This window comes from Thalassophryne amazonica, chromosome 1 (assembly GCF_902500255.1).
Source record: "Thalassophryne amazonica chromosome 1, fThaAma1.1, whole genome shotgun sequence".
Lineage (NCBI taxonomy): Eukaryota > Metazoa > Chordata > Actinopteri > Batrachoidiformes > Batrachoididae > Thalassophryne > Thalassophryne amazonica.
Genome location: NC_047103.1, coordinates 39598204 through 39623130, shown reverse-complemented (window position 1 = coordinate 39623130; position 24927 = coordinate 39598204). Strand labels below are relative to the sequence as shown.

Sequence of the window (24927 nt, the reverse complement as noted above, 5' to 3'; positions counted from 1 at the left end):
CCCAGGACACGCTTGAGGGACTACGTCTCTTGGCTGGCTTGGGAACGCCTCGGGGTTCCCCTGGAGGAGCTGGGGGAGGTGTGTATGGATTGGGAGAACTGGGCGGCGTAGGACTAGCATATGGTTTTTTCTGCTTCATGATGCATTTTTTGAGAGATGCAACTGATAATAGTCAGGCATTCCAACCAGGCTAAAAACCAAGATCCCTAGCATCTGTCACATCTTTTGGTATCGGGAAGTTAAGGTTTACTCACCGCACAGCACCACCTGCTGGCTACTGCTACATTCACATACCCTAAACTACACTCCCTGCCTGGTCGCTGTACAAATGTGACCTTTGCTGGCATGGCTTCTGAACGTATTTTTGGTGTTGAGTGAGATTTACTAATTTTTATAAATATCACTACCAATTACTAGGAAGAGTATGGAGAATTACACTGCACTGACATGATGCTGGGATAACTTATTCATTTCCATTTACAAAGGTCAACGATCAACCAAGAAAAGAAGTGATAGCTTCAGTTTCACATTGTTGCTAGATCTACTTTGTAACCAAAATGCCGCAAACATTCTGCCAACAAATGCCCCTGAAAGCTCCATGTTATGGAGCTCTGTTGAAGAAATCACTCACATATCTTTCATCTACCACTGCAAAGCATCACTCATGTTCTGATGTGGAAGTAGTTGGTAGTGAATGGGTGAAAACCATAGACTGTATATGTAATGGTCAAACCCTCTGTGATGTCCCGATATCACATATGTGGGCTGTTTTTGGATGGCACCATATTGGCAGTGCAGAACTCCTCCTAATTCCCAGCCAACCCATAAATAAGTAAAGGGTGGGAACGCGGGCAAGACTGGAGTGACCTGGGTGGGATGACTAAACCTGGAACAGACCCACGTATCTCAGTTACCAAGTTAGTTAAGACTAACAAGTTGGCACCTGGGATTTTGTGATTGATTAAATGCATATTTTTGCAGACTGGGTGATGGCTTTAATAATGGGTGGATGGGTGCAGGAAAACAAAAACTATAACCACCATATTGTTTCAGTAACCACTATCAGTGCAACTAACATTACCAAGCTTTCACTACCTGATAATTACTGAAAATGCAAATGGTGCTAACACAGAAATTAAATAATTCTATGGTAAGCCCCTTCGGCTGCTCCCTGGTTTGCACTTGGGGTCGCCACAGCAAATCCAAGGTGGATCTTCATGTTGAATTGGTGCAGGTTTTACGCTGGATGCCCTTCATGATGCAACTCCACATCATATGGAGAAATGTGACAGGACTATAATCTGACAAAATGGAAATACTGCTGCACAGACATCTTCAGTGGCCCTTTAGGACAATTAACTGGACTGGAAGATAGTTGGAATAAAATACTCAGAAAGAAAAACACAGTTTGAGTCCACAGCTAGCATGCACCTGCTAGCAGAAGCCCCTAGTTGGTGGCCACTTGTATCTGGCACACAAGTTGCCACTTAAAGCAACCAAGCCCCAAACTATACATAACATTATGGCTTAAAATATCTTAAACTGATGAGGTACATTACCATAAATGGAAATGGGTAATGATTATGGCTTAAAATATCTTAAACTGATGAGTTACATTACCATAAATGGAAATGGGTAATGTTTCACTGGTAGTGTATTTAAAAAAAAAAAAAAAAAATCACCCCTAAGTCCAAAGCCCATTTCAATTAATTTGTTTTTTAGTGTTAAATCACAAAACTGCCTCAAAGCACTTCACACAAGTAAAGTGTAACCTGATTTAATTATTATTATTATTATTATTTTGGTACTAGGCTGTGAATATATTTATGTTGTCAATTCTAAATTTTAATATAGGGTTCTATGGGGACTGAATTGAAGCCAGCCTCAAGTGGCCATTCAGGGATTTACAACTTTCGGCACTTCCGTATTGGTTCTATTTTTCAGCAGTAGAGTTTTCCTTGTAACTAATATCTCTTTCAGGGGTTATCTTAAATATGGTTTATCTGCAGACATTTAGCAACTCTATGAGCTGAAGGTCAATCAGTCCTGCCTATTGTTAAGTCAAGATTTTTTACTTTGTTCATTTTGCTAATGTTCTGCCTCTTCATGACACGTCACTGTGAAAATGTGATTCTCTGTGATGAAATGGTGTTATACCGCACTTGAAACCTGTTAGATCACTCTAATATTTACACACCAGCAGAGTACACATGGGGCACAGATCGGAGGAAAGTTTCAAACATGTGGCAGTTGTTAGTTTTATAAACTGATTTGAAAATAGAGGGTTTACAACCACACCTCCATCCATCAGGTTGGATGGGGAGCGTCGGTGCACAGCCATTTTCAGATCTCTCCAGAGATGTTCAGTCAGATTCAGGTCTTGGCTCTGGCTGGGCCACTCAAGGACATTCATAGAGTTGTCCTGAAGCCTCTCCTTTGATATCTTGGCTGTGTGCTTAGGGTCATTGTCCTGCTGAAAGATGAATTGTCACCCCAGTCTGAGGTCAAGAGCGCTCTGGAGCAGGTTTTCATCCAGGATGTCTCTGTACATGTCTCTATTTCTGCTGCTGAAAAACATCCCCACAGCATGATGCTGCCACCACCATACTTCACCGTAGGGATGGTGCCTGGTTTCCTCCAAACATGACGCCTGGCATTCACGCCAAAGAGTTTAATCTTTGTCTCATCAGACCAGAGAATTTTGTTTCTCATAGTCTGAGAGTCCTTCAGGTGCCTTTTACTAAGGAGCAATGTTGCCACAATTACTTTGAAAAAGTAATTGGGCATGGCGCTGGTTTACCGGAAAATTAAAAAAGTGGAAGCAGCGTTAAATGGGCCGTCCACGCTGCCCCACATGATTGAATCGACTGGGAAGGCAGTGGCTGCGCAGTCGGCGGGTGTTAACCGCACGCTGGAAAACATCTCGGGCAGGATTGCAGCTCTGGAAACCCGCTTTGACCGTCAGTAAAGACCACATCCTACATTCAGATGTATTGAGAGCCACTCTGTTCTCAGAACTGTGGAATCTTTCAGGCGTCTGCTAATCTGGATATTCATTTGGCTTCCCCAAACACAGCTGCACTTCAAGGCCGCTGTGATAAAAAACCTCCTCAAGAAGATCAACACTTAAGCCTCGCTCCCTGGTCATCCCCCTCCCCTCAGCTTCTCCAGCTCTGACGTTGACTGTGGACTGCTCAGGGCTGAGCCCCTCCCCCTTCCAGGATTATCGGACAAGGCCGTTGACGGCGCCTAATAGGCTGCCTCCGGAGTGTTCTGATAAACTGGACCTTCAAATCTCGGTTGTCGTCCTGCGTCTTTGTTTGTCTGTGTGATTATTGTTTTTCTGTGTTGATGGGGGTTTTTTTTCCTCATTGCTGCTGTGTAACGCAGCGGCTATGAGGGGTTTTTTTCTCTTCCTTCCCTCGTGTGTGCTTTTTATATGTGTTTATGTACGGGGCCGGCCTATGTGTGTTGTGTGTTATGAGTGTGTTGTTTGTTATGGGTCGGTCTTGGTTTGCTCAGCCCTGCTGTTGACCAAGGCAGGGATGTACTTCTGGAGCTGGTCCCCGGGCACCTAATGGCGACTTCTGCTCCTAACTGCCAATTAGGATGGGTTAAATGCAGTAGACACATTTCATTGTGCAGGGAACATGTTCTTTGTGCATATGACAATAAAATTCTTTTGAATCCTTTGAATCCTTGAAAATGAAGTCAGTCTTTCTTGACCTCATATTTAAGTGTTGACAGCACTGTAACAGTAAAACTTACCATTTCTAACCTACATTGTTTATAAATGTAATAATTAATTTTTCCAACATTTAAATTCTTATTATTACGACTATTATTATTATTATTATTATTATTGGTAGTAGTAGTAGTAGTAGTAGTAGTATGAAAGAATTTCTTCAAAAGTGGACCTGTAATCTTAAGGCATTGTGGGGGCCTGCGTCCCTCCCCACCACACACCCTTTCCATCTGGATTCAGCCCTGATTTGCTGTCTGAGAAAGAAGAATGGGTAACGTGCATTTATGCAGAAAACACGACCAGACTGACAGGAAAGAAAGTTTTATCAGCCTTTTTTACGTCAAGCTGTCCTCAGAAAGGGACTTCAGCTGCATTTGAGTGGGAAAAAGTATTAGTTTTTGTTGTTAATGCGTTGCGGGTCTTCAGCTGTTTTTAGCGAGGATACACAGAGCGGTTCAGAGTGTTAAAGGAAAACAAGCATAAAAATGTCTTCGTAAAGCTCAGTGCAGACCTGCTGCTGTCACTGCTCTTTGAGAGATGGCAACTGTTTTTCAACTTGGAGCTGCTGTACAAAACAGGAGATGAACAGTTCGCAGCTCGATGAAAGTGGGCGAAGTGGACAGTTCAGTCAAACCCCATCCTCCCCCTGCACAGGCCAGTTTTAATGCTGCGATCGACCCACAATACAAAAATAATACTAACACACGGTGACTTGGAGGAGTAACTTTAACCTGATTACTGAATTGGAAAGATTAATGCATTAGATTACTCGTTACTGAAGAAAATGGTCAGATTAGAGTAATGCGTTACTGGCATCACTGCTAAGGAGTGGCTTCTGTCAGGCCACTATACCATACAGGCCTGATTGGTGGATTGCTGCAGAGATTGATGTCCTTCTGAAACTTTCCACAAATGAATGCTGGAGCTCTGACAGAGTGACCATCAAGTTCTTGGTCACCTCCCTGACTAAGGCCCTTCTCCTCCGATTGCTCATTTTAGGCGGATAGCCAGCTCTAGGAAGACTCCTGGTGGATCCCAACTTCTTCCATTTATGAATGATGGAGGCCACTGTGTTCATTGGGACTTTCAAAGCAGCAGAAATGATTCTGTACCCTTTCACAGATTTGTGCTTCAAGATAATCCTGTCTTGGAGGTCTACAGACAGTTCCTTTGACTTCATGCTTAGTTTGTGCTCTGACATGCTCTGTCAGCTACAGGACCTTATATGTAGACAGGTGTGTGCCTTTTCGAATCATGCCAAATCAAATGAATTTACCACAAGTGGATTCCAATTAAGCTGTAGAAACATCTCAAGGAAGATCAGTGGAAACAGGAGGCACCAGAACTCATTTTTGAGCTTCATGGCAAAGGCTGTGAATACTTATGTAGGCTACATGCAATTTCTTAGGTTTTTTATTTTTTAATAATTCGGAAAAATCTTTAAAAAAAAAATCACAGTCATTATGGGGTACTGTGACAAAATTAATGTAATCCATTTTGGAATAAGGCTGTAACATAACAAAATACAGATGCACTGTAGCAGAAAGATGAGTAAATCAGGTTTTCTGATCTACAAATGAATGTTTTGTTTCTCATCCTCAGCTGGGTATTATAAAAGTCTTTGTCAGTTCTTCACACTCACATGAAGGCAGTAGGACAGTTTAGTGTGATAAACCTCCAAGACACCATGTCACAAACAAGTGTTTGTACACGCAGCTGAGCACTTTATTTACCTTGTTTAAACACGTGCAAATAACACCACACTGACATATAAGCCTGAGAGTGATTGGCAGAGTTATATATAGGGTATTAATCAGGTAACGTAACCAACTGAGAAGATACTGATTCCTCATCCCACCCTCAGCTTTACATTCCACTTTACTCATCCATTTTACACTTAATGCACTCTGTCTGCATGAATGAAAACAAGTGCGGAAATACCGCAGTGCAAACAAGATGCTCAGGCTTGCACCAACAAAACCGAACCCTCTGTCTCTACAAATGTGGCAGTACAAGGCAAGAACATCAGTAACCACGTGGAATGACAAATTATTTTTTGTTCTTGGTGCCCTGAAATCCAGTGGTGACTTATTAGAATATCGTCATAATAGAGACATGACACTGTCATAACTGTTACATGACACGGTCATGAAGGTGTCACAAACATTATGTCAATGTCATAAACATTTATGACTGCTGTCATTAAGTGTCATTTGGTTTTTGTAATGACAAGTTGGCATACAACCAAAGACCAAAAAGGCCAAAGACAACTTCTGGTCATGTCACTTTGATTATGGTCAAGTTGTTATAATCAAAACAACCCAAAAAATTGCCTTTTTAAAATTTGGGATATAGAGTTTCTCAATGTTGATGCACAAAAGATCTTCATAAAACATAATACAAAGGGAGAAGTTCTACTCATGAGATTGAAGAAGAACTGAAGCAGCGACGGTATCAGATGAGATGCAAATAAGATGGCAGCTTGGTGGCTTAGTGGTTAGCACGGGTGCCTCAGCAAGAAGGTCGTGGGATCGCATCCCTCCTTTTCTGTATGGCATTTGCATGTTCTCCCCGTGTCTGCGTGGGTTTCCTCCAGGCACTCGAGTTTCCTCACACAATCAAAAACATGCTTATTTAGCGTCTGCTCCTTTCTCTGCCCCTGACCAAGGCAGCGTCTCTACATCTGGAGTTGGTCCCCGGGCGCTGGACTGTGGCTACCCACTGCTCCTAGTGGTTAGATTGTGTCTAACTGTAATTAGGATGGGTTAAAAGCAGAGGACAAGTTTCATAGTATGTATGTGTATTTGTACAATGACAATAAAGGCTCTTCTTCTTCTGGTGAAGTCAGTCTTCATGTAAGTTTGCAAAATATCAGCTCAGGTCAGCTCTAGGAGCATATGCTGGGGCTGCACATCACCGCAACCATGACAGCACAAAACCACCTTAGGTCCTGGATGGCAACCACCCAGGACCAGACAACAGGACCATCCCCACCTTTAAAAAAATAATCATCTTCCTACCACAGCCAGGTGAAAGGTGGTTGACCCTTTGGCCAGATCCAGTCACTGGAGTTCTCAGCAATAACGCCTCCATGCTGAATCATGCTAAATAAAATACACCACATAGTTGTAATGTTACACCCAACACTCCCTCATGATGCCTGGAAAATGTCTCATCCAAGTCTCATTAAACAGGCACTTGTTTGATACAAAGTCATTCTAGCAGCTACTTGAAGATTCTCCCGAGGAACCTACACGATAGACATCCAGCAGAAGATAAGTTGGTAAGGTTAGACCTAACTTGTGTAAAGTGCCATGAGGAAACTTTGTTGTGATTTGGCGCTGTATAAATGAAAATTAAAAAAAAAAAAGATCTGACACATCTGATGCATATGGGTTACCTCAGCAACAAGAAATATTACAGTAATATTATTAAAAATTACAAAAAACAAAACATGCTGAAATGTGCAGATGTGAAATAAATGAACAATGTGGGTGATTTGATTTGAAACAGATAAGTGGAGGAGGCTGAAGTTTCTCAGCGTGTGCATATATTATTTAGATTTTCACATTTTATCCACACAGACTAACAGACAGACACAAACTGAGAAGCAGGCAGAGAAATACACTAAACAAATCAGAGTGGCCTGCAGGGCAATGGGGTGGGGGTTAGAGGAAGTCGAGGGATATTGATTTCTTTGTCGACTCTTTCACAGGAAACCCTGGGGGAAACTTTGCATCCGCTTACACTCATCAGATGTGTGGAATAACCACATATTTGCCTTGGGCGAACGCGCATGCACACACACACGCACATACTTAAAAAAACTATCCGCTCCTAATTCCAGGTTACATTTACAGTGGAAGTTCTGAAGACTGTGTGATCAAGTTAAATTAACACACCGTAATAAGAAGTAATCCAGCAAAGGATGAGGACATCGTAATCACTTTGACTTTAACGAGTGAAATGTGTGCAGTATGATGTCGAGGTGGGCGTCAACGTGATTAAGACTTTACTTTGTCCTTAATCTGACACATGGCAAAAGCCCATCTGCTCTGCTGCTGCGCTAAAGAGCTGCACCGCCCCAGGAATGTGGAAGAAGTCACAACTGCAAAAGCTACACCCCGAAAGAAAAACACAAAACACACAACCGTAGTTCTTTGTTCATGCTCAGCAGACTGACTGTTGTCTGTTTGTGTTTGACGGATGAGTAAGATCCACTCAGACCCAACTTCAGGAGTCAATAAACCCTTTGTATTTCTGATGGACCCGCTTGATTTATCTCCGGTCACCTGGTGCTTGCTGACGTTTCAAAGGTGTGTTTAACCCCCACAGCTGAGAAAACATACTTCCTGCTGTCACTCAGACTTTACTCAGTGCCGATACATTTCTTTCATTCATTCATTCATTCATGAATGAATTTCATTTCAACTACAACAAGAACAAATATTATAATATTAAGAGAGAATCTCTGCTTTTACAAAGTGTAAAGACCTTTTACAGGTTCTAACTAGTTATTATCCACTAATCAATTATTCAACAATCTGTTGTTCCACTCCATCATGAAGCTGTGATGGGTGATGCAACAGACAAATGTTGCACGATTTAGAGTTTTTCCAATCTCACACACACACATGCACACACACAAATCAAATCAAATCAATTTTATTTATATAGCGCCAAATCACAACAAACAGTTGCCCCAAGGCGCTTTATATTGTAAGGCAAAAGCCATACAATAATTACAGAAAAACCCAAACGGTCAAAACGACCCCCTATGAGCAAGCATTTGGTGACAGTGGGAAGGAAAAATCCCTTTTAACAGGAAGAAACCTCCAGCAGAACCAGGCTCAGGGAGGGGCAGTCTTCTGCTGGGACTGGTTGGGGCTGAGGGGAGAGAATCAGGAAAAAGACATGCTGTGGAAGAGAGCAGAGATCAATCAACAATGATTAAAAGCAGAGTGGTGCATACAGAGCAAAAAGAGGTGAATAAAAAGAAACACTGGGTGCATCATGGGAACCCCCCAGCAGTCTAAGTCTATAGCAGCATAACTAAGGGATGGTTCAGGGTCACCTGATCCAGCCCTAACTAGAAGCTTTTTCAAAAAGGAAAGTTTTAAGCTTAATCTTAAAATTAGAGAGGGTGTCTGTGTCCCTAATCTGAATTGGGAGCTGGTTCCAGAGGAGAGGAGCCTGAAAGCTGAAGGCTCTGCCTCCCATTCTACTCTTACAAACCCTAGGAACTACAAGTAAGCCTGCAGTCTGAGAGCGAAGCGCTCTATTGGGGTGATATGGTACTAAGAGGTCCCTAAGATAAGATGGGACCTAATTATTCAAAACCTTATAAGTAAGAAGAAGAATTTTAAATTCTATTCTGGAATTAACAGGGAGGTAATGAAGCGAGGCCAATATGGGTGAAATATGCTCTCTCCTTCTAGTCCCTGTCAGTACTCTAGCTGCAGCATTTTGAATTAACTGAAGGCTTTTCGGGGAAGTTTTGGGACAACCTGATAATAATGAATTACAGTAGTCCAGCCTAGAAGAAATAAATGAATGAATTAGCTTTTCAGCATCACTCTGAGACAAGACCTTTCTAATTTTAGAGATACTGCGCAAATGTAAAAAAGCAGTCCTACATATTTGCTTAATATGCACATTGAAGGACATATCCTGATCAAAAATGACTCCAAGATTTCTCACAGTATTACTGGAGGTCAGGGTAATGCCATCCAGAGTAAGGATCTGGTTACACACAATGTTTCTAAGATTTGTGGGGCCAAGTACAATAACTTCAGTTTTATCTGAATTTAAAAGCAGGAAATTAGAGGTCATCCATGTCTTTATGTCTGTAAGACATTCCTGCAGTTTAACTAATTGGTGTGTGTCCTCTGGCTTCATGGATAGATAAAGCTGGGTATCATCTGCGTAACAATGAAAATTTAAGGGAAGCATGTATAAAGTGAATAAAATTGGTCCTAGCACAGAACCTTGTGGAACTCCATAATTAACCTTAGTCTGTGAAGAACACTCCCCATTTACATGAACAAATTGTAATCTATTAGATAAATATGATTCAAACCACCACAGCGCAGTGCCTTTAATACCTGTGGCATGCTCTAATCTCTGTAATAAAATTTTATGGTCAACAGTATCAAAAGCTGCACTGAGGTCTAACAGGACAAGCACAGAGATGAGTCCACTGTCTGCCATAAGAAGATCATTTGTAACCTTCACTAATGCTGTTTCTGTACTATGATGAATTCTGAAACCTGACTGAAACTCTTCAAATAGACCATTCATCAGTTAGCTGTTTTACAACTACCCTTTCAAGAATTTTTGAGAGAAAAGGAAGGTTGGAGAGTGGCCTATAATTAGCTAAGATAGCTGGGTCAAGTGATGGCTTTTTAAGTAATTGTTTAATTACTGCCACCTTAAAAGCCTGTGGTACATAGCCAACTAATAAAGATAGATTGATCATATTTAAGATCGAAGCATTAAATAATGGTAGAGCTTCCTTGAGCAGCCTGGTAGGAATGGGGTCTAACAGACATGTTGATGGTTTGGAGGAAGTAACTAATGAAAATAACTCAGACAGAACAATCGGAGAGAAACAGTCTAGCCAAATACCAGCATTACTGAAGGTAGCCGAACATAAAGATATGTCTTTGGGATGGTTATGAATAATTTTTTCTCTAATAGTTAAAATTTTATTTGCAAAGAAAGTCATGAAGTCATTACTAGTTAAAGTTAAAGGAATACTCGGCTCAATAGAGCTCTGACTCTTTGTCAGCCTGGCTACAGTGCTGAAAAGAAACCTGGGGTTGTTCTTATTTTCTTCAATTTATGATGAATAATAAGATGTCCTAGCTTTACGGAGGGCTTTTTTTTAATAGAGCAACAGACTCTTTTTCCAGGCTAAATAAAGATCTTCTAAATTAGTGAGACGCCATTTCCTCTCCAGCTTACGGGTTATCTGCTTTAAGCTGCGAGTTTGTGGGTTATACCACGGAGTCAAGCCTTTCTGATTTAAGGCTCTCTTTTTCAGAGGAGCTACAGCATCCAAAGTTGTGCTCAATGAGGATGTAAAGCTACTGACGAGATAATCTATCTTACTCACAGAGTTTAGGTAGCTACTCTGCACTGTGTTGGTATATGGCATTGAAGAACATAACAAAGAAGGAATCATATCCTTAAACCTAGTTACAGCGCTTTCAGAAAGACTTCTACTGTAATGAAACTTATTCCCCACTGCTGGGTAGTCCATTAAATTAAATGTAAATGTTATTAAGAAATGATCAGACAACAGGGGGTTTTCAGGGAATACTGTTAAGTCTTCAATTTCTATGCCATATGTCAGAACAAGATCTAAAGTGCAGATAAAAAGTTTCTCCAATCACAGCCAGAAAAGCCTTTAAGTCTTACAGAGCTCTCTGGGTGTCTTGGTGGCTTCCCTCACTCCTTTCCTTCTTCCAGAGTCACTTAGGTTTTGAAAACTGCCTATTCCAGACAAATTTATCATATAGTATCATGTTTGTATTTTTAATGGCAAAAGTATATGGAATCCAAGACATATGCAGTGACTTGGGAATGCTGAAATATCTATCCCCTGACCTGTTGCATTCAAACTGAGCCCAGTTACTTATGGCCTTTGAAAATGGATGTATCATGTGTAAAAATAACAATACCTCCTCAATGGTTACTGTCAAGCCCTCAATTTCAAGTTAAAAGTCCACATTATAAGCACATCTTGCATTGTTTCAATTCCACTGTGTAGATGTATAGAGGCAAAATTACATTGTCACTGTCCAAATACTTATGGACTGATTGAATTTAACAATGAAACTGACCAGAGCTAACTTCTAACAATGTATATAATATAATATAATATAACTTGATATATTAACAAAAAAACAAACAAAAACAAACAAACAAAAAAAACAATACAATGTCTGCCCATTGGACCAATGACATGGCGACATTTACAAAGTAGGTTACTTGAGTTATTTCATGTCTATGTTGCGTGTATGGCGGGCTTTTTGGAACTCCCAAGATGGCTGACACATATTCCTTCTTCAACAACTTTTTCCAAAAGAAGCAATTCTAAAGTTACTCATAGGTTTGATTGCTAACAATGACAGATTAAAAACAAAAACTTATCCTTCAACTAGTTAATGTATCTACAGGTGTTAGCTGACATGACAAGCAGCCTGCCTTTCACTTACTATGTGTTGGAATAGTAAACCTCATACATGCCAAGGCAAAAAAAAAAACAACATAAAAACAAAACAGAATTTGCAAAAGGCTTAGAGTAAGAAGAGCTCCAAGAAACTTCAATTATAATCTCTTAACTTTAGTGTCAACAAAATCACAGATCATGTCCTCAAATTTCCAACCATCAATCAAATTCCCATTACACAAAGACACAAAAATATTCGACAATGACAAGGATTATGTTATATTAGCTGGGTGTCAAAAGAGGTTAGATAAAAAAACAACAACAACAATATAAGATCATAGTGAAGACTATCAGATTTAACATCAGAGCAATAACATCCCAACTGTATAAACGGTATTAAAGAACTACAGCATGTTTGTGTGTGTTGGACTGTTGACTGAGCTGTTTCATGATGGGCTATTCTTTGATTATTTCACAGACAAATCAGCTGCATGTAGATGTATAGTTAATCTAGAATGCCACAAAGACCTTGGATGTCAGTTAAATGAATCATTAATAAATGGAACTAGTACAGTAAGGCAAACATTTCAGTTGCTGTGATTGGAGGCAAGTAATATACAGATACACTTCTTTAAAAAGCACGTTATCGAGGTTACAGTCTCTCATGCACGTTTTTTGCAATTTCAAGAGCTTGTGGAGTCATGAGGTTCCTGGACACAGGTGTTTGGCAGTGCTTATATGTTTGCAGGAGAATGAAGGTGCTTCCTGCCTCATTGTATAGTTGTGAGTCTTCAAATTCGAATTTATTAATTTATATAGCGCCAATTCGCAATGAGATCACCTCAAGGCGCTTCACACAGCATAATAAAAACAGAGAAAACTAAATTAAAAATTTAAAACCACAATAAAAAGAAAAATCATAAAAGAACACAAGAATAAAAACACATCATAACAATAAAACTAATGATAAAACAAGGAAAACAAATGAGTCTTTAAATGTGACTTAAAAGTCTCCACAGTATCCGACTATTGTATGTGTGCCGGGAGATCGTTCCACAGAGCTGGGGCATGGTAAGAGAAAGCTCTGTGACTGGCAGACTTTTTATTCACCCTGGGAACACATAAAAGTCCTGCACCCTGCGAACGCAGGGCCCGAGCTGGTACATAGGGGCTTACCAGGTCAGCCAGATTGGGAGGCGCAAGTCCATGAACAATTTTATAAGCTAAGTAAGATGTCTTTGGTACTAGGTCTCTTCAGAGGATCCTAGGACTTTGTGTCAAAGAATGGTTACTTAAGCCTGGGTCAAACAGGGTGTCTGCGCTTTAGGAGCATCGCTGACCGTCTCTGTTGCACCCACCCCAAAGTATTTGGTGGCGGACTTTGTGGACAAAAGTTGCAGTCACATATATAATATGCTTTTGCAAATGGGACTGATGCACACAGGTGGCAACATTGGTTTGTGACAGCTGTGTGTATTTGGCATGAATTTACAAAAACATATTTCTTTGTTCCCTCACTCCCACGGATGCTGTCTATGGTGCTGAACTGCGTGCTTTTTGTCAAAGACAATGGAGGATGTGTCTGTCATAAAAGGTACATGCTACAGCCATGCATACAGGACAACACACTATGCAACACACTCAGACACAGACACACAGACACACCCTGATGCAGTTTGTCCTTGATGGACCCAGACATACAGTATTTGTCTTGTAGACATGTCTGAACTGAGCCGAGTGCATTTTGCCCATGAAGTCCGGTTTGTTTGATTAGGGTGAGCAGTCTGAGCTTTGGCTGGATCCAGCTTGCTGACACAGGTCTGGCCTGACTTGCAGAAGTGTTCCCAGCTGGGCCGCAGACCAGTTGGGGAAAAGATAAAATACACATGAGTCCAGTTTTCTGTGGAGTGAATGCTCACTTGCTTTTGATTAAAAGGATGCTTTATATTATGCTTTCTAATTGACAAAGTTCCAAAAGGAGTCTGTGTATGGTGCAGAGATGTGCAGAGGTGCAGCCACATGAAGTCTAAGCACAAGCAACATAGAATCACTGACACAAATGTCACTAACATGACTGTTTAATATTATTAGTACTAGTTGGATAATACTATCTTCATGTATAATACAGCCTTCATTTCATTCTGCAACATCTGGGTTAAAATGGATTTGGTTTCTTGCCTTATTGGTGTGACATGAATCATAGTCATCAAAGCTGCAAAATATTTCCTCTTCAACCTCAATGAAATTCTTGCATGATTGATTTACCACTTTTCACCTGGCTGCAGCAGATGGTTAATTTTGAAAGGTGGAGACAACAGTGGTTGTCTGCCTGGGTGGTTGACATCTAGGATTCAAGAATAGTCTGTAGCAAACCTGACTTCCAAACCCAACCCCTGACCTGATGTGCATTTTGGTAAAGAAGAGTTAAGCTTTCACAAAAGCTCACATTCTGTATTTCAAGGTCATACTCATTATATCTATAGGGGAAGTGATGGTCTAGTGGTTAAGGTGTTGGGCTTGAGCCCAGAAGATCCTCGGTTCAAATCCCAGCCTGACTGGAAAATCACTAAGGGCCCTTGGGCAAGGCCCTTAATCCCCTATTGCTCCCGGTATGTAGTGAGAGCCTTGTATGGCAGCACCCTCACATCGGGGGGAATGTGAGGCATTATTTGTAAAGGGCTTTGAGCATCTGATGCAGATGGAAAGCGCTATATAAGGGTGATTCTTAGACTACGGGCACTTATGTCCTTTGATCATATTGTACGAAAAACAGAAAAAAGGGGAAATTTCACACTTTTATAGTTATCTTTACAATGAAAGTGTGTTAAGAAATCTGTTCTAGTAGTCTATGATGACTTTTTCACCTTTTTTTCAGCATCATTATATGCAAATATTGCCATTTTGTGCTTGTCCCACACCCAGACTTTTGATCTTTAATGATAAAAATGAATGGTAAAGAAACGTTTTTTATAATGTTTTAAAATATCTCTGAATAACATATCAGTAAAATAATCAAAACATAATTGGGGTATTCAATGTCATACAACTGTTGTGATTTTTTTTAAACAAAATGTAGTTGTCCCACACTATTGCTGTAATTTCCACCACAACACTAATGTCCCTAAACAGTTTGTATGAAAAATTGTTTGGGTAGTTTCTATGGAGATAAACAGTGAAATCAGAGCACATGTATATAGCGCCAAATCACAACAAACAGTTGCCCCAAGGCGCTTTATATTGTAAGGCAATGGTGTGGTGGAAATTACATTTACATTACAAGGCCAATAGTGCCCGTAGTTAAAGAATCACCCATAAATGCAGTCCATTTATATCTCACTCTCATCTTCAACTGCTTATCCAGGGCTGGGGGCAACAGCTCCAGCAGGGAATGCCCAGGGGGAAAGGGGGATACAAGATATAATCTCTCCACCTAGTGCTGGCTCTTCCCTGGGGTCTGCTCTCAGCTGGACGTGCCTGGAACACCTCCCTAGGGAGGCTCTTTTGTACTGTCGTGGTTGCAGTTTAGAAAAATAAATAAAAACTTTGTTAAACTACAGTTCCCTTTTGACAGCAAAGAAAAATTGGCTTCTGTCAGAGAAACACTAAAACACTTTTAACAGCAGGGCTTAGAAGAAAAACAAATGTGATCTGCTGTTCTGTAAGCATGTAGAAGCCTGTATCACATCCCTCACCTGTGATTTATATTCGTACACTGCCAATGTTGCTGTTAATAAGCACAGATACACGGGGTGTTTTAAGATTCTGTTATTGTTAACAGGTTGAAGTGGCGAGACTCACATTCATGTGAGAACATATATGTCAAAATCCTATCAGACATGAAATGACAGCTCACAAAAGAAGACATGATCATGATAGCACCCTCGTCTCTCTGTACTCCTTTCTAGCACTGACTCAAACATCTCAGTCACCAGAAGGTGAGTTCATCCAAAGATCCATGCAGCAACTTGATCTCAAGACTATGTTGAAGAAAAAATGCTTGCATGATGGGACATGGGTTTGAAGGAGCCACATGGCTATACAAGAACGTAAATACCTTTGAGATGATTGAAACACAAAGACAGAAAATGGGTTTGAAGAGGCTGAAAATAGTGAAGACTGGTAACAAAAAGAGAGCCACTGAATCATCCTCTACCAGTGCCTTTTCAGTTCTTGCCATGTGCAGATATTTTCTTTTTCTGCTTAGTTTTGTATCAATACTCCATCCTGCATTTGATAGTACAGATGATAAAGATAACAAAAAAGGAGAATTTTTTAAGTTGTCTGATTCCAAGCTGCCCACGTTGTGAAGTTTTTGACATCTCTTCCCTATATTGGCACTGCTTGCCATGACAGAAGTAGTAATGATAGAAACAGTAAGTTCCATACAGGCTCTTAGGAACACCAGGACTGTGTTTATTTCCGGATACTGTAACGTGAAGCCAATAAGGGTTGTTAACCCCCAAAACCTGAATCAGCTGCAAATCATGAATTATCCGCAAACCGTTAATTGCAAAATGTGAATACTGAAAAAATATCTCACAAAATGTGAATATCATTCATTTTATATATATATATATATATATATATATATATATATATATATATGTATATATATATATATATATATATATATACAACACTCAGTTTGGAAAAATGTGCAAAAATTTAATTTTAGTGAATTAGTGGATTTTAATGCTTATTTTATTACTTATTTTAATGCTAAAAATCCCTAAAATTCAATTTTTGCACAATTTTCCAAACTGAGGGCTGTAGTATAACCAGTAGGACCCCAGTGATGTGTGCAGTAAATTTTGTGTCACTGCAACATATAACATTGACGCTATTGAAAATTTAAACAATAAAAAAATTCTCCAAAGTTTTTCACAATGACATTTTTCCAAACTGAGTGCTGTAGTATAACAAGCAGAAGACCATTGATGTGTTCAGTGAATTTGGTGACACCACACCTGAATTTATTGAATATTTTTCTGGTGTCTCTTTTCGTTTATGCACTTTGTAGATGGTCCCTAAACTTCCCTTTCTCAGCTGCCTGCTCGTTCAGATCAATGTTATTTTTCCAGCTCAGAGGACGGCTCAAATAGATAAATAATAAGGTGGTAGTTCGTTGTTTACCTTCCTGAGGTTAGAAACTAGTGGTTTGTTTTTCTACAAGATTTCTCTTAAGATTATTGAGCTGTAAACTTTGACTCTGTGAATATCTTTCTAACTTGAGTCTGCAGCGGAGGTGTCTGTCCTCCCTGAGTTTGGCACCTACTTTACCATTTGACAGGTGGACCGTCCCAGTCAAACTCTCCACCTGACACTGTCTCCAGAGTGGGACACTCCCTGCATGGCTGGGTGCGTCACACCAGAAGCAAGATCTCCTCCACATCTCACAGGCTGTGAGACCCCTGCCCAACCCCCCTACCCGTCAAAAAAAGTTATTTTTGCGGTGATAGGGTTTGCGATAAAGATTTCCTGCAGTAATTGATCCGCAAACTGAAATCCAGAAACTACTTAAACTGAAAAAATACATATATATTATGAATGATATTCACATTTTGTGAGACCCGTGTTCACATTTTGGGAGATAATTTTTCAGTGTTCACATTTTGCAATTAACATTTGAGGATAATTTATGATTTGCAGCTGATTCACGTTATGGGGTTAACAGGGTTTACATTTTACCTTGGCAGATTTTGTAAGTCATTTAACTGTGCACTGGGAGCAATTTGGGATTACGTATCTTGCTCATAGGCAATTTAGTGAGTTTCCTATCTAACAGGGAATTGAACCTCTGGTTCTAAGTATTTTTTTGTAACCTGAAGGCAACCACCTCCCCTATGTCACTAAAACTATCCCTAAACATAATGAAAAGGGACACAAAAGGGCAAGAAACTTGCACATTTCTACATTAAACTTCAGTGGACATTTTGGGATAAATGTATGTTGACAATGCAGTGGAGAATCCAGTATTATATATATACTCTGTAGTATACACAGTATGTAATGGCAGTGCCGTAATGGCCACAAATATGGAGATGTGGGTTTGATCCATCAGTTTGTGTCCTTTGACACGACTTTTGATCTACATTGTCCCAGTCCACCCAGCTGTAAAGAGGTACCACCCTTAAAAGGGGAAGTAACCTAGCAGTGGATATAGCTCTTTACTTACCGGACATATAACGATGTATGATATGATGAGAAAATGGATATAAGGACTGGATTGTTGTGTGGGCCGCTGAAGAGGAGGTACTGCTAGCCCACCACCACCAGATGGCGCCCTGCTTGAAGTGCGGGCTTCAAGCACAAGAGGGCATCATAGCAACCGGGAGTGACAGCTGTCACTCGTCATCAGCACCAGCTGTCACTCATCCACATCACCACCACCTTAAAGGCCGGACTGCAACTCCACCTCCCCGCCAAGAAATCAGCTACCTTGGAGGTAATATTCCGGTGTTCTTCAGATCCGTTGGGGGTGAGGGCCGTGTGGGATCCGGCTCGGTTCTGGACGGGCATCTCCTATCCTCAAGTCTGCCCACACGTCACCCAACGTGTAACTGACTGTAGTTCCAAACTTGTTGTTGTATGTATTCCGTTGTGCACAATTTACAACATTAAATTGTTACTGTTTGGCTTATCCATTGCCCGTTCTTTTACGCCCCCTGTTGTGGGTCCGTGTTCCTACACTTTCACAACATGGATATACTTTCTATTTTTTTTTTTCCAAAAAAAACAAAAAAAAACCCAAAACATTACGTACCAGAAAATCTATCACAAGTAGAAATCAACCACTTAAGCACAATGCTTTATATTAAGCTGTAGATACACTCAAAGAGGTATTTGGATGTCTGAGGTGAAAATGTCCACACCATTACCCAGCATACACCAGGTCAGATATTGACTGATTAGCCGTTTTTTGCAGTCCTGTTAACTTACCATAACCACTGTGATTACAATGCTCTAATTATTTAGTTGGTATTAATTAGGCCCCGTTCCTGGTAGAGTATTTGGTTTAGAATACTAGACACCATATATCCTCACAGATGCACATATGATGTACACCCAGGATAATAAATGAATGAATTGAATTAATGAATTTATTTATTTGGCACACAGGTGAAAAACAATAAAGACAATAACAAAACATACAAATAACAATGAGAACCCGTGTGGCTGAAAGGGTGAAGGCAGAAACAAAGCTTATAAATACCCTCCCCTCATACCATAAAAAATAAAGAATGTATAAGTGATGCCAAACCAGTGACATGCAGTAAATACCACTGCATTGACCCTAAAAGTAATTATAATGATTGTGATTCTGAATGGAAATGATTTATATGAACTTGATAGAATGAAACACCTACTGGATCTGATCAGACATCCCAAGAGAATGACAAGGATGGTGCAATCATTTTATCATCTATCAAATAGGTCAGGATTAGCCATGTAAACCTCCATTCAGCTTGTGGGTGGCAACAGGAGCTGCATTGTGCACACAGCAAAGTACCCCATCTTTTATTGTTTTGAGCAAAATATACAAACACATGAATCCACATGATCATTTTCATTATGGCCACGTATATGATACCTGTGGATTCACCGTTCGGAATGATTCAATTCAGATTGGAACCCTTCATGTAAACGCAACTACTGTCACAGAGTGTTGAAAGAAAGTTCAGCTGGAACCTGTATTTCACATTTTAGTATCCCATCTCTGGACAGTAAAAGGATTTTGCTTATGGTGGAAGTTTCCACTTTAACACTGAAATTGGGCCCCTCGGCTCCCAGCAGTTAGCTTTGAAGCTTTCACACAGTGGAAATGTCACCTGTCACCCGCACTTATTGTGTGCCGACGCTGTGCGCATCAGTTCTGTCTGACCCGGTGGACCGTGCTTTAGCTGCCATCAGGCCCCTGTAACTGGCGTTCACTCTGGAGACGGACACCTGGCCAAGCCCACAACTCCACACATTATCCATCTATATTTGAAAAAGGCACGTGGAACAGCAGCATTCTCCCAAAGTGAACCTTGCACTCCAAAAAGACAGGTGTAGAAATAAAGCATTAAATATCAAAGGCTTGTGGAATCAGTGGACTGTGTAGCTGCAAACGTACTGAGAACTGCTGCACTGCTGAAGTACTGGATTTTCCGTGCGAAGCTTCAAAGCCACTACCCCTAACAATTAATGTTCTTGCTGCCTTCAAAGACAGCTTGTACATAGATGCAAACACAAAATGCAGCAAATACCCACCCGCTCCTTTATTATCATTGTGTTCTTTTGTGAATTTGTGCATAATTGTGTGTGGGCACTGGTGATGTCTTTCAGCAACTCATTCAACTTCTGTCAAAACAATGCAGAAAAATGGAATGTAACGTGGAAAGACAGAGATAGAAGCAAAGATGGAGAGGGTATTCGAGAAACAATACAAAGAAAAGGGAGGAAAAGCCACTGTGGATATTTCCAGCAATTTTCAATTAATTTTAATATCAGTGGATTTCATGGTTTAGCCCGTGAAGGGAAATATAGTGTATTTTCCAGAGTATAATCTACTAATTTGGGAGATCCTGCAATTTATATTCTGGTGCAAATGGTATACCGACAAGTAATGCATTTGCTATTAATAATAATAATAACACAGTAACATGCTTTTGGAGGGCGGTATGCATTTTCAAGAGGCCCGACATCCATGCCCAGTCACCTGCAATGACAGATATTCGCCCGAGTTGAGTGCGAATATCATTATCATATATCATTATTATCACTTTACTGAGATACACAACACGTAACGCATACATAAAAAGTTGGCTCACTTTAACTTTTGTCATGTCGGTTGGCACACGCTGCTCTCCAAATTCGGCAGTGCGTCCTGATCAAGCTGGCTGCTTTGGGTGCTGTTCATTGTGGTACTATCCATGAGAAAATCATCCGGAATATCCATATTGGGACCAACGCACACCTTTCGCCTTTTTCCTCTGCGGACAGTTTTTTTTTTTTTTTCCTCTGCAGACAGTTCTTGGGCTGCGCGCGCTATGACGTCATTTGTTTACGCACAGCGGGCGGGTATAGCCAGGTAGCGTCTATGTAAATCTACGATACCAGCCCAGCAACGCCCCGGTAAAGTGATAATAATAATTCTTATGATGTGAGTTACTGAAAATTCAAATCCTAAACAGACTTTATATCAAAATGACTCCAACCTTTAAGTGGAAAAGCAGCTTTATGTTTCTGTTCTGTTAATTCTGTGTGTAAAGATGGGAGGTGAAGCCGCACACACAAGAACATCTGGTTTCCAGTACAAACCTGCCCCTCATAACCCATAACCTGTCTTTAGAGAGGGGCTGACACACAGATGCAGCTCAAAACCTGTTGCTTTCCCAACATGCCTCACTCTCATTCCTGACCTCCTTCTGTCATTCTCTCATTCCACTCCCCCATGTTGCATCCATCTATGTTAAACCTCCTTTTCGCAATTGCTGTCTTTGAGTACACACTAAACAGAGAGGCACACAAAAAGAATGACAGGAAACATTTCAATGGATGGAGAGGGGGAAAAAAAGCCCATTACCTATCAATCACAATCTTGATGCATATTATGCAAATCAGTCATCTCTATAATCTTGGTCAAGTAGCACTGAGGGGGTGAGATGACAATGACCTAACAAAATCATGAAAGCTGGCACCCTACAGAGTTGGGAATTTGGTGAGAAAGCCAAAAGGGGATGATAAGAGCATCAAATATTCCAATTGGCCAAAAGCTCCTGCCTGTAGATTTTTCATCTGCACCCACAGAGAATGATATAAAGGAATAGTGACATAAGAAACTCATCCCCTCCCTCAGATCAAAAATAATGGTTGATGCTCAACTCAGACTCACAAAACCACAAAAACACACATTAGACCAACTTAATATGAAAATGTTGTTAATGTGAATATAATAGTGATGTCCTAATCAAGGTTTTTTGTTTGTTTATTTGTTTGCACCAACCAAATCAGAGTCAGTTGTGATCCGACATTAGTATTTTTGTTGGTAATATACTTGCACAGGGCTATTACAAACATATTAAAGTCAATCCAATGTCCACACACTTGATAATTAACCAGTTCTACTCCACATAGAGAAAAAAAAAAACTATCTGCAATCCCAGCTCCTTCTTAAATGTTGTATTTAACTGTTTTTGTTAAAAAACAAAAAAAACAACAAAATAAAGTAAAAAAATGAGATTTCTTAAAATACACTTTTAGTAATTAAGTGGTATTAATATTAACTTCAAAGAAAAGGGTGTGTGATGATGATAATAAAAAATAATAATAATTAATTTATACACTGAAAGAAGGAAACATAAATTAAATATGCACAGTGGTTGCAAATGATCAGAATGTGCACAAATAACATCATTTAGAAACAGAAGAAAATTATGTTATTTTGGCACATTCTGATCATGTGCAACCACTGTACATAATTAAATTATGTAAACCCAATCGACCTTTTTGTGTACTTCAAGTACAAAAAATTACAAACAATTTAACATAATAAGACAATATACAAAATAAAACAAAAGCATATATCCATAAAAACAGTTAAATTAAAATATCAAGCGCAAAAAACAATAAAACAAAAAAAAAAAATCCTGTATCAAATAATTAAAATACGATAAAACCATAAACAAATGCCTTCCAGCAGAAAGTAAACAGGTTTTAAGATTAGTCTGAAAAGATTTGATGAAAGTGGGCTTTCTAATGTCAACAGGCAAACTGTTCCACAAAGTAGGACCATAGTAGGTAGTCTGACAACTTTTTAGAAATCCTGGGGACACATAGTAAGCCTGCATCCTGCAACTGCAAAGCGTGAGAAGGCACATAAGGCTTAAAAGGTTCAGCAAGATGGGTTGATGTACTCTCCAGATTCCTTTCTCCTTCTAAGTATACAAGAGCTCTTTGGTGAAATTCTATTGTACCTGCATTCATGGTAAATGTCCACCAGGTGGAGATATTGCTCCATTTCAAGAACCTTGAGAGAATAACCAACCTGTTATAGTAGTGGATTTATAATCACAGATTCACACCATTGCTTGATATTCAAGTGCCAAAGGCCTTTATGCCATACACAAAAATGGCTTATGTTTGTGTATCATAAAGTTCACTCCATTTATACTCCAAAAATAAACATATTTTCAATTCACTGCTTCAAACTGTGCAGTTTGGAGGGTAAATGAAGCCCACCTAATGTTTGGAGAGTCTGCCAATCTGGACAGCATTTTCTAAAAGCTTGGATGTCCAGCATGAAAAATATTTGTTTATCATGCCAACCAAAGAGAGAGAGAAAAGGATCCATTTTCAGTTTTAGCTAGCATAGTGTGAACCACGCCATGCCACCCTTTCCCATAGGGCAAGAAGATCCCAAATGATAGGATCTGATCCATAGAGTACACAATACAACCCTGGCTTTACGGAGGATACACCACAAACAGACAAAGCCTAATCTCTTGTACACTAAACTGATCTACAAACACAAAAAAAAAACTAATATTGTTAAAATGAGTAAGGAGGAGGATCCAGACAAATTATCTGACGTGATAAAGTAAAACCTTTGATGATGATGAGACTACATCTAGATTTCTCACATCAACATGCTACTGCACTTTAACAAACGCACAACCAAAGATCCTTTGAGACTTACTGTGCACAGAGCCATGCTGTTGATTGCTGTTGACTTTAGGCGGGCTGATCCTGCTCTTGGGGAGCACCATCTCCATATTTTGGCTCGTGTCACCTGGACTCTGGCTTGGGGACTGAGTCTCAGTGTGAGACTCAGTCTGTGCTTTGTCCTGTGGCACAGCAGGTGTTAAGGATTTCTGTTTAGTCAGAACACCGTCACTACCCGCTCTCATCAGCTTCTCGCCCACAGTCAGCACCCGGACTCGTCCAACGGCAACGTGTGCACCACCGCCAGGGCATTCCTTCCTGGAAGAGGGCAGCCTGGATCCTGCCCTGGATGAGGGCAGCCGGGCTAGCCTCGAGGCTTTGGACATCCTGCAGGTCAGCGGCTCCACAAACTTCCTAGGTTTTTCGCAGCCAGTTTGATGCCAACTGCGTCCTGCAAGCAATCCAGAGTTTCTCAGCTCCTAGTGAGAGTTACTTTCTGACTCCAGCTGCAGCATGTTGAAACTGGTGCAGGTAGGCTGACAGGACCACAGGGAGGGCCCTTTTGGGAAGTTGGGTGGGAGGTGACCTGAGGGTGAGTGGGTGGGGGTTAATCGGTCCCTGGAAGGTGTTCGCTTCTCCTGGTCTGGACTCCTAGGATCATCCCCAAAAGCAAACAGCATTTGCGGGGCTGAGCGTGCGTGGCCAAACCTGTGGAGCGACAGAATGTGCTGTGCCAAAAGCAAACAGAAAGTTAAGTATCCAGTGTCAGCACACTCCGGCTTTTAAATCCCCTCTTTGCTGGTCTTTCCCACTCTTTGGCTCTCATCCTCTCATTCACTCTGAATTTCTCCTACCCATCATAATGAAGTTGTCAACTGATACCTCCCATCTCATGCCTAATAATTATGTCCCGTGTCACTGTCCTCATGTGCTTTCTTCTTCCTCTTCACTTTCGTGACGGTTCACTCGCTCTTCTTTCTCTGTGCTCAGCGGGTAACTACTGCAGCGTTCAGACAGGCGGAGACCAAAGAGAGAGAGAGAGTCACAGCCAGCAAGAGTGGGGGAAAAAAGAGAAAAAAGATCAGAGAAAAAGAAAAAGTGCCAGAAGAGGTTTCACAGAGGAGCCAGGTGCAGCTGTTCCAGATGTGTGCGCCGCTTCACGTCATCGGTCAACTGCTCAAACACTATTTTCCCTCTTCTCTTCCTTTATCTTCTCCTCTGTTCATTTCATCTTTCCCCTGAAGTGCAGAGAGTCTGCACTCCTCACATGCGAAGAGACGGTCGGGTTTACTGGAGGCATGAGCTCTGCAACATGCGAAGCCCTTCACTCAGCGGTGGAATTTACAGAGGAGGGGGAGTG

At 40.6% G+C, this 24927-nt stretch overlaps 1 protein-coding gene across 1 annotated transcript in view; it reads right to left on the bottom strand.

Annotated features, from left to right (window-relative positions):
- Positions 1 to 24209, bottom strand: part of LOC117508630 — a 160461-nt gene extending 136252 nt beyond the window's left edge. The window contains exon 1 of the mRNA XM_034168435.1: positions 23602 to 24209. Within this exon, the coding sequence (XP_034024326.1) occupies positions 23602 to 23953 (352 nt within the window). The 5' untranslated portion in view covers positions 23954 to 24209. The remainder of the gene's footprint in view (positions 1 to 23601) is intronic.
- Positions 24210 to 24927: the final 718 nt, after the last annotated feature.